The sequence below is a fragment of the Triticum urartu genome, chromosome 3A, assembly GCF_056163025.1.
Source record: "Triticum urartu cultivar PI428250 chromosome 3A, HENAU_Tu73, whole genome shotgun sequence".
In the NCBI taxonomy this organism is placed as follows: Eukaryota; Viridiplantae; Streptophyta; class Magnoliopsida; order Poales; family Poaceae; genus Triticum; species Triticum urartu.
Window position 1 is genome coordinate 656,252,276 of NC_141875.1, and position 10,125 is coordinate 656,262,400.

A 10,125-nucleotide genomic window follows, 5' to 3' on the forward strand; every position below is an offset into this window, starting at 1 on the left:
CAAAATTTTAATTTCCTGTTTGCAGGTAACTGACAGGATATATTCTGATGTCTCCATTTTGTCTGTCATTTCAGGCAGCCTGCAATACAAACAGGCTTACTAATGCCCTGGAATAAGCTACACAATACTCAGAAAAATGACAACAGAACCAACTTGTCGCTGTCTTATGGTAAACATCAATGGTAGCCTGATTCTTGTATAGCCAGAACATCTTTGACTTCACATCACAGGACAGTTCATCCAAGTACAGTTCTACACAATACAGGTCTATAGCACAGTAGCACATCTACCTTTATTGCTGAATTTAGAAAATGTACTAGCAGCTTACTTCCTCTGAGTTGTGCTGAAACAGTGAAACTATCAAACACAGCCACATGTATTGTGAATTAGCCAATGAGTTCTTTTTTCAATGTATTTTACCTATCATTTACCAAGATATAGGAACTGACACGTTCAGGACCATTAAGAGTCTAGATGCAACTACATCATTGAACTGTCTGTTGTGCTTGAGAATAGTCAATCCAAATGAAAAATATATGCCGTACACCATCAGGTAGGAGATTTTTTTGGTAAGGAACCATGGATTGCTTATGTCTAGTTGGAGTGTCAAGAGCGAGACTGGAGCAACTAAGATCATGCTAAAACTGTGAACTGCCTAATTAATGAAAATGGCTGAAAACAGAGCATTTTCTGATGGTGCAAGGGGGCAACAGGAACCAGAAACTTGATTCCTTGCTACGAAAGTTGGTTACAAATATCAACAGAATCATTTAGGTGTACCTTCTTGGATCTTGTATTCTTCAAAGCATCTGTCAGTAGTTTCTCCAGTTTCTCTAGCTCATTAGCATCTGAGTCATCAGCATTGTTTTGAAGAGACCTTTCAGGATTGCACATCATCAGCATTGCACTAAACGCGGTAAATAACATACTACTGTAGGAGATATGGTGTAAAGCCTCAAGGGCTACCAGGAAGTAATCTCTTTAAGCCTTGACTGTATATTTGAAGGATCTCCATCCTGGTTCAGAATCAACATATCATGTCAGAGATATGTGGGGATACAGACAATCTTGCTTAAAAAGAGTATATAAACAACTATACAATTTGGCTATCCTGGATACAAAATGGCATGATTACAACCTAGACTTAGATTATAAAAATAATCATATTTAACTCATTTTGCTGGTCCTGTGCATAGGCAACATAATTCTTGATAACAAACACTTCATCATGCATAGTGCATTTCCATGATAAATTCAGAAATACAGACTTATAAAATCCACAGTATGATGCTTGGCAGCTGAATGTTCCACACATAAACTAGATCTAAGCTATGCAATAAGAAAAGCTATAGTGATTAATGTACATTGTTGTTACTTGCACCAGGTTCATTCACGTCCTTTCCGGCTCTTGCAAATGCCTGATAGCGGTCATATGTACCTTCTATGCTGAAAATAAATGGATAACATTAACGTTTGGAAACTGCACTTTCAAGCTTTAGGCTATGGCTGGCAATTTTAAACACAGTTCTAAGTACTATGAGAAAACAGTAAAATAGAAATCATATCTCTCTGTCTTACCTGAATATAGGTTATGTCTCTACCTGCAGAAACAATATCTACCTAGTGTAATTTCAGAAGCTTTTGTACCACCTTTTTATTCAGAACTTGCAATAACAATAATTTTGGAGAGCATATGCAAATAGAGATTTTATGAAGATAAGAATTTTAGAAGTGACTTCACCAAGCTTATACAACCTACAAATTAGGGATTACTGAGTTCAATTTCAGGTAGTATGACTTTACCTGCATATAGATTATTTTGTTTCGATCATAGTTTGCACTAATTTTTGGAGAAAGGATGGAGTAATTAGAAAGAAAAGGGCTAGGGGCCTGAACAAGACCGACCTATTAACTGCCTAAGAGGTGGTTGATTTGGGAAGGTTCCCATTGAAAGTTCAAGAAGCCTTTAACTCCTTACTGAATGGAAGAGCCCAATATTTTTGTGTAGACCATGATCATGGCCCAATTCACTTTTCCTAAAAGAAGCATAATGAACAATATATGACATGCAGGAAAGCCCCTACATAGCTCAAGAACACGATGACAATGGCCTCCTGAAATTGATGTTACTACTTCAAGACACATCATATCGATTATCCAGTCGCGAACATTGGCATCTTTCCTCAGTTTTCCTACTTAAGTTGCCTCAGAAGAAATGGGCCACCGAGATGGCCCCAATGACCTTTTAGGCACTTTCATCGCAGGGGAAGCTCATAGAGTCCAACAAACCTTACAAGGTCATGCACACAACATTGCGTGTTGCCCTCTAGAGCTTTAGCATACCCCATCTTCGCTATCCTGAAAGGTCATGTATAGGTTCTTGCAAAAGAAGGCATCCTTCAAAGATCCACAGATGACGTAATCCATAAGTCATTAATTTCGGCACAAAAAGTCCAGCTGCTAATGTTCTCGCCGTTTAACAACTAGAAACAAGAGAACTTCCCTAGCAATTTTTCTTACCTTGCAAAGAGCTCGAGGAAGCAAACATGTAAAGAAAGATGCACATAAGGGTTAGGAGTTCTGCCATTACCGAAGGTACCATACAAGATCTTGTTCAAGGATTTTAGTTTGCTTTTGTGGCACAATTTAAACCCTTTGGGCCATCAATTTGAGCAAGAACATCCTAGAAGGATCAAAGAGGTGGATCTTAAGCCTTAACAAAAGGTGTGGGTCAAAGATAACAAATGATGATATTGTCCATGAAGGTGACGATGATGTAGCTAAGGAGCTTCCCTTCAAGCCCTTGTTCTAAAATGGTATCGTAAAGTTGGGATACTATAAGAACATGGCATCCTAGGGTCTTCTTGCTCGATGGAGCATGCCAGTGTCCTTCAACCTTCGACATATGGAGGCCCTCACTATAATGAACCTTGAAAAGTAGCACACCAACATCCTTCAACCTTCAGCATATGAAGGCTATCACCATGAAGAACCTCAACATAGGAGAATAGTATGGTAGAGCTTGAAGTACCTCCTCATCTGGAGCATACTGGAAACCTTAGGCAAAATAGGAAGGCCTCACTCGATCATGAAGTGAATAAAGGCATACAATATCACTCATGTATATATCCCCCTTCCATCACACATTTAGAAGGCAATATCGAAGAACTACTCACATGAGACCGGGGTATGAGGGAGTATATCTCTTGATCCACAACCTACTAGGATCATCATGAGGGGTTGCACCCTATTTGCTAGCAAAAAAGAAAACATATGATATGGGGGTGCTTTGCACCACGCTTCTTCCTGCAAAGCCGTATGCCCTATTGGTGTTCTTTCAAATCCTCAAACATCTTGTGTCGCCAATAAACAAGAAATCTTACTTAAGTTCTGAGCCTCGACTTAAGGAAACACAAAAGGGTAAGCAAGACTTTTGAGGAAGGTTCATGCCAGAGCTATTCCCTGGATGTGCGCACTCCATCACACAAGCAACTACTACTATTGGGCAACATATGCATTAGATTAGGTCGGTTACAAGATCACGCTATATTATTTAACTGTGCAAATTTCTGATGAAGATGAGCGCAAGAGCAATAGGCCCACGTGAAGGTGCTTTAAGAACGGAAGGAAAGACTCCTATATCTATTGCCACGTAATGGAAGCATCATCAGCGTGATGGTCCATAGTGTTAGAGTTATCTTATGTTATATGTATAGCATGTATATCTTCCCCATTGTATGAGGTTTTTGTCATACTTATCACCTATACATGAATATATATGCTGGTCACTGGCCCTTAGGAAACACAAGTTGCATATTCCTGACACACAAGTTGCATATTCCTGACATGGTATCAGAGCCTAGTTTTTTTTGGCACGTACAACTCATGATATTGATCCACCATCACGCACCATCATTCTCTCTCTAGTCAACCCTGCCTTGTCTCTCTTGCCACCATCAACTCTCTCCCAGTTGCTATCTCCGATCTGAGTTGACCTATAAAGATCCGATCAATTCATTGTTGGTCAACATTGTTGTTCTTATTGGTCCACACACGCCCGACTGCTTCGCAGCACCTGCGTCGCTTTGACCCCGTTCGATCTGGTCAACATTGGGTCAATTCAAACCGCTCGCTGCCTCTCCTAGTCTGCCGTCGCCCGTCGGTTGTATCACCAGCTCGATTTGGCCGCATTGTCGCCTGATTGGCCCGCCTGCCATCAACTCGATTCGGATGTGTGCCTGCATGCCCGCCCCAGACGTCCACCTGGCCGAGCTGCTGACTTCCTACGCCCCGTTGGTCCGTTGCCGGACTGAGTGGTCGATAAGGCCGTGATTTGGTCTACTGGCCTCCTACATGACCGCCGGTCCGGCCCCTCCATGAGCACGTCTACCGCTGAATCAATTTGGTTGCCTGTTGAGTTGGGCATCGGTCCAAAAGAAGAGTAAAAAAGTTCTAAAAAAAGAGGTGCAATGTCTTCATCATCAAGTTATGTCACCATTCCTCGGTGGTTTGTAATTTTTTAGGGTTCTAATTCCACCTAGTTCGTTGCCTTTATGCGCATTCAGATGTGTGGATGTGTCTCTTGGTGTTCTTTCTGGCGCCCTCTGTCTGCCACATACGGTTACTCTTGTGGCTCCTACCTCACCGATGCCACCGTCTCTTCCTGCGAATGCTCCTCGAGCTGCTAAGGGTGCGGTTAAGCTTGCTGACGAGGATGCAGTTTGTGCTTATGATCAAGAGGTTTTGGCCTATGGGGAGGTCTTGCCACTTACCATGAGGTTCACTTTGCTTACACTTAGTAGTTTGATGATGATGTGTATTGTGGCTGTTCTCACTTAGTGTTTTGCCTCGGTTTGCATCTGAGTTTATGGGCCTCGCTATTATATTTGAGATGTGGACCCATCTTGAGCATCGCTATTATATTTGATGTGGACCCATCTTGAGCATCGCTATCATCCCTCTGGTGATGCGTCATACCAGTTTGTGATTCGCCATGAGCATGCTCTTCAGCAGGGTGACTCCAAGGCTGATGAGCTCTGCTACTTGGCACCGGTTTGAGATTTTGGGTGAAATGGCTGGTGCATGCAACTCTACATGGCATCAGAATGCAGCTTGGATTTTATCTCCCCAAACTTAGTGTTGTGGATCCACCCTGTGTTTTAGGGGAGTGTTAGAGTTATATTATGTTTCAAGTATAGCTTGTATATTTTTTCGTCCTATGAGGGGTTTCCTGCATATTTACCACATGTCATGTATATATATACTAGCCATTGGCCCCCCAAAAATATAATTGCATATTTCCTAACACATAGAACATCCTATCAAATGAGTCTCTAAGAATAACCTCAAGGGAGATGTAAAAGGACAAGATTTGTGGGTGGTGACTTCATACTTTAAAGGGGTCAACCAATCTTCAAGGTGGAGCATGTAATTTCTATACATGCAAGGCTGACTTTTTCAATCCTGGAATAGGGTAAGCGGACTTGTGGGAACAATTGCATTAGAGTATTTTCATATTGAACCCTCATTGAGGAAGTTGATCAAGGGCATGTTTCATTCGAGGCACCTTTTGAGATTGGTGGGAGGTAAGGAACCTTAGGAACTATCCTACTACCCCGTTCCAAAACTAAAGACCATCCAGGACAAAGCCCCTCAAGGGATCATTATCCAACCAAGTAATGCTTGAAGATTTCATGGAGAATATTTGAAGAAATTGGAAGCAAAATTTGTTTTGCCCCAAAGTTTATAAGCATGCCATGACAATTTATCTATTTTGCGAGATCAATGTTCATCTAGAATAGAAGTTATCCCCTCCCTATCTCACGTTTTTTTGTCCAACGTTGAACAGACTCTCAAAGTGAGTTGGCAGATTGGTCTTCAAGCATTAACATTTGGCTCCAGCATAAACCTTTATCCTTAGACCATCATCATGGACACACATAGGAAATGTGGGACAAACCTTTGACCAAATGCTTTAGGCTAGATCTTTGATGAGAGCAATAATGGAGCATGCTAGAAAAACTGAACTTATACCTTACATAGATCTCCCATGCAATGGGCTTACTTGATTCTCGAAGCTCAAGTGCCCACATCACAAACCATGACTCAATGGGAAAGACTGGTGAGGAAGACTTTGAATGCCTTTGACAAAGCATTAGCACCTTTCGACTTCGTGCTCGATGGCACCAAGAGGCGCCGTCTTGGTCCCTTTTTCGAGGCATAATTGTGGTGCTTGCATAAATGTGGTGGTGTGCTGGGCTATCCATGTGTTATTAAGGTGCTCCATTATAAAGCTTCGAAGTGGTCCAATTATTTGACATCTGGCAACTATCCATTCTGGTCTTATAGTTAGTGGACTTTCTATATCATATATCCATCTGCGAAAGAGTGTTATGTCTAATAACTTTAATGGTGTCTAAGATGATTCCCCTCAAATGGAATGGTGTGGTTCCTTTTCTTATCCGTGGCAAAGGGGTAAGCGACAAAAACATGTGTTTTCGCCCCTTGGCATGAGGTTTGAAGCAACGCGGCTTATAGAATCTGACAATACATGTATTAGGAAGTTCCTTCAGTAACACCTCTTAAGGAGCAGAATATAGGTTTAATTGCGACATCGAAGGGAAATAATTGGAAATGGGATGTGGTTGATATCTTCTCCATTAAAGCTTACATTGATGTATTTAGGCATGGCATGCCATCCTTGGGTTGGATTCTTATGTCATTAGGTAGATGATGAGTTCAACATTCAACTTGGTGACACCCCCACCCCCGAAGTGGAGGTATTTATATGCCCTTGCAAACTTTTGTGTTCCTTCTTGATCTATGGGATTATGGTGTCATACAATCTTAGGACTTTGCCCAAGTGGTGAACAACATCAATGCAATCCCCATACCTGATATTGAATACCCAAGTACTGCACATGTTATGTTTAGCTCTAGAACTGGGATCACCATGTTTTTCTATGGGAGGGCCATATTAGTGGTAGATAAATCCTAATTATCTTTTACTTGTCTCCAACATGCTATTCTATGGTAGAACACATACAAGAGAATAAATGGCATCAAAATTTGTACAAAGAAAACTTCTATACACCCCAAACATTAATGTTAGTGCTACACAAGCTGTTTGAGTGGAGCAAGGTTTAAGTTGGGAAATGCTCATGAACCAAGGTAGTGTCCATATGTAGCAAAGAAACATAACAAGTTTGATGTACACCGCCAGGTATCTCGTGTATTTGTACATTGAGATGCTAATAGGTAACTTTTTCTTCGGGAAAGGATCAAAGTAGCATTATGTCAATATCCATACCCATTAGGACTTGGGAGTTGGCTTAGCCCTCATAAAGTGGGACCCATGAGGGGATACCATTCTAGGGTAAACCCAAGTACCCTATAGAAGATATATCACTGTCCATGGCCCTCATGTTCTATGAACTTTTGCTTCCCTTGCCCCTTTGGTCCTCACGTGTGCTTTTGGCGAGAAATTTGACTAGTTCCCTTAACTAGATATGCCTTGGTGGTCTAGAACATTTGCGTAAGTAGAATAGCAAACATTTGCATAAGTAATTAGCAAAAGGGTAAAGAAAAACATCAATACAATATACCTTTTTTATCAAATCTCTCATTATCTAGTTTAAAATATACAACACATGAAATCCTCTAGCAACACATCATTCACTCTAATGCTAAAGTTTTTTCTTGAGAAAACGGCCAGGAACGCTACCCTCCCATCAAACTGAAGAGAGTTTTATGTTTATAGGAGCTTGCTTACATCAAGCATGAAGCACAAGAACACTGATTACCGTAGGATAAAAAACAAACTTAACACTAAGACCCCTCCTCAACCATAGCACCCACCACATAGGAAATGTCAAGGAATTATCCATTGATGAACACAAACCACATTGGGTGGAATATTCATGAGCAAGGAGGGCTATACTTGGACAGAGTGTGATATTTGAAAAAATGAGCCGATTATGTTCCTCTAATATATTCTAGAAAGCATAACTGATCAATTAGTTATAACGTCTCCACGACTCTTTGATATTGGCCGCTAAGAGAAGGTCCCACGAAGCCATATAGAGGACACTCATGCTATGGTTGGCAACATGGATGCCATTCCAACTCTTCACTAACAACAACTCCTCATGGCTAAAGTAGCATCTTAATCAAAGGTGATGAATATCTCCGGCCCAAACCACAAAGCACACAAATTTGCTCGTAGGGCCAACCACGCCTTTCAAGGTTGTCAAAGGTAACGACATGATTATGAATAGCTAATTGACGGTGCCATGTACCGGGGGTACCTTAGGCCTCTGGAAGTCGGCCAACCAAGCCGCGATAGGCCCCAGGCTGCTACCCTACCCACGGCCTCCCAAGAAGGAATGAATCAACCTGGCGTCCAAGTCAAGCCTACTAGGAGACCATGCAAGGACTCCTGGCCGCCGTAGTCAACTAGGAAATCATTTAAACCTATGCCTCATCAACCTTTATAAGGCAACACTGGGCTAGTTGATAGAGGCAACACAATCCACTATCAAACCCTCAATATACATACGTGATCCTCGAGATCGCAACCTTTGTACTATGTACACCCCATCCATCAATATGACAGAGTAGGAAGTAGGGTTGACCTTCACCGCGAGGGCCTGAACATGGGTAACTCCTGCCTCCTGTTCCCCATATGTGCCATCCGGCTAGTCACGACACCTTATCGAGGGATATACCGTAACATGAACTAACACTAACCATGGAAAGAATTGATACTTTGGCTCAATCTTGGCCTTCCAAAACTTAGGACCTCAAAAGGAGAAGAGAACTAAAAAAACTACACTAAATAGGTTGATTTTGTCGAATACACCCCATATGAGGAACAAACCAATCAGATAGGGTAAACCTAGTACAACAAAAGGGCTACATCTTGTGGTGCCTCCCAAATATGAAAAAAAATCTTTTCAACTGAGCCACTTTAGTAATCCTGGCAAAGAATGGATCAGGTCATTATTCTTGGATTCTTGCTCAACAGCTCTTCGGTTCCTGTTGGCAATCTTGAACAATCTAGGGGAATAATCATTCAAAAGGCCACTAGGTAACCAGTCCTCGTGCAAAACAAGTGTGTTACGACCATTGTCAGTCATTACCTTTATGCATGTGAATAAAAGACACCAATCTGTCTCATCACACTAGAACAGAGAACCAACCCAAGGCCTACCTGCTATTATCTAATAATTGGAACCCATGCCAATGCAAAAAGAGGGCTCCTAAATCCACTATGCTACAATGACCTGTTAAGTGTGAATGCAACCGTTACGATAAAATCGGCTATTAGACCCTCAACTCTGTGCTCTGGTGTGCTTTAAAATCTTGATTCCCCTTTTCCATTTCGCACCCAAAGTCTATGTTTGGCACCTCAGCTCATTCCTTTGATTCAATTTGCAATCCCAACTCCAGTATCGTCTTAGCATCATTTGCCAAGCAAATTTTTCATTCCCAAAATTCTTAATGCCTTCAGTTTCGGCCTATAAGGCACTCAAGGAACATCATAGGGGATAAACCCTAGAATTTGGTAGTATCCCCATCTATTAGTGGACTCTCCCTCATGTTTCTCTTTTGCTCTTCCATCTCCCTATACTTTTTGACTCCTCCCTCTGTCAAGTAAAACTCTACTCATGGCTCCATCATCACCCTTGCTCCATTGTGTCTTTCCTCACAAGGGAGATGACAAGGAGAACAATCAAATGCAAATAGTGGTGATGTTAGAACTTTAAGATAGAGGGAGAAAAATGAGTCGAAGAATGTTATGGGAGGCTAAACCATGTAATACCGACTATCAAGGATTATTGAGCATTCATATATTCATTTTTATCACTAGTCATGTGGGAGCTTCAACTCCTACCACCAACCTACTACATGTGAAGATAGCACATAAGGCCGGAATGTAAGTGTCAAAATTGTTGTTATCTGAACAAAACAAATTTAGTGGCACATTGTACTCAATGCCATTGTGTGTTGCTTGGATTGAAGAAGACGGGAGGAATGCATAACAACATGGGCAATAGCCACACTAGGCGAGTGGAGAGGAGGAGGACACCACGATGAGGCTAATGGTTGGGACTCATGGACCTT

The 10,125-nt window shown here is 41.6% G+C and overlaps 2 protein-coding genes across 6 annotated transcripts in view; one reads left to right on the forward strand and one right to left on the reverse strand.

Moving 5' to 3' along the window:
* Positions 1 to 10,125, forward strand: part of LOC125545788 (uncharacterized) — a 39,337-nt gene that overhangs the window by 2,468 nt on the left and 26,744 nt on the right. For 3 of the 5 annotated variants that reach the window (XR_007300229.2, XR_015598834.1, XR_015598833.1), the window contains one exon: positions 75 to 773. Coding sequence is in view for 2 of the 5 variants with exons in the window: in XM_087513821.1 (XP_087369947.1) it covers positions 75 to 169 (95 nt within the window). In the remaining 3 variants the exon portion in view is untranslated. Of the gene's footprint in view, positions 1 to 74; positions 774 to 10,125 lie in introns of those variants that run through there. The other 2 variants (XM_087513821.1, XM_087513822.1) reach the window with 1 other exon arrangement.
* Positions 1 to 10,125, reverse strand: part of LOC125545787 (MADS-box transcription factor 51) — a 30,665-nt gene that overhangs the window by 557 nt on the left and 19,983 nt on the right. Inside the window, exons 2-4 of the mRNA XM_048709822.2 lie at positions 1,365 to 1,446; positions 967 to 1,016; positions 781 to 877 (exon numbers count right to left, since the gene is read on the reverse strand). Of these exons, the coding sequence (XP_048565779.1) occupies positions 781 to 877; positions 967 to 1,016; positions 1,365 to 1,446 (229 nt within the window). The remainder of the gene's footprint in view (positions 1 to 780; positions 878 to 966; positions 1,017 to 1,364; positions 1,447 to 10,125) is intronic.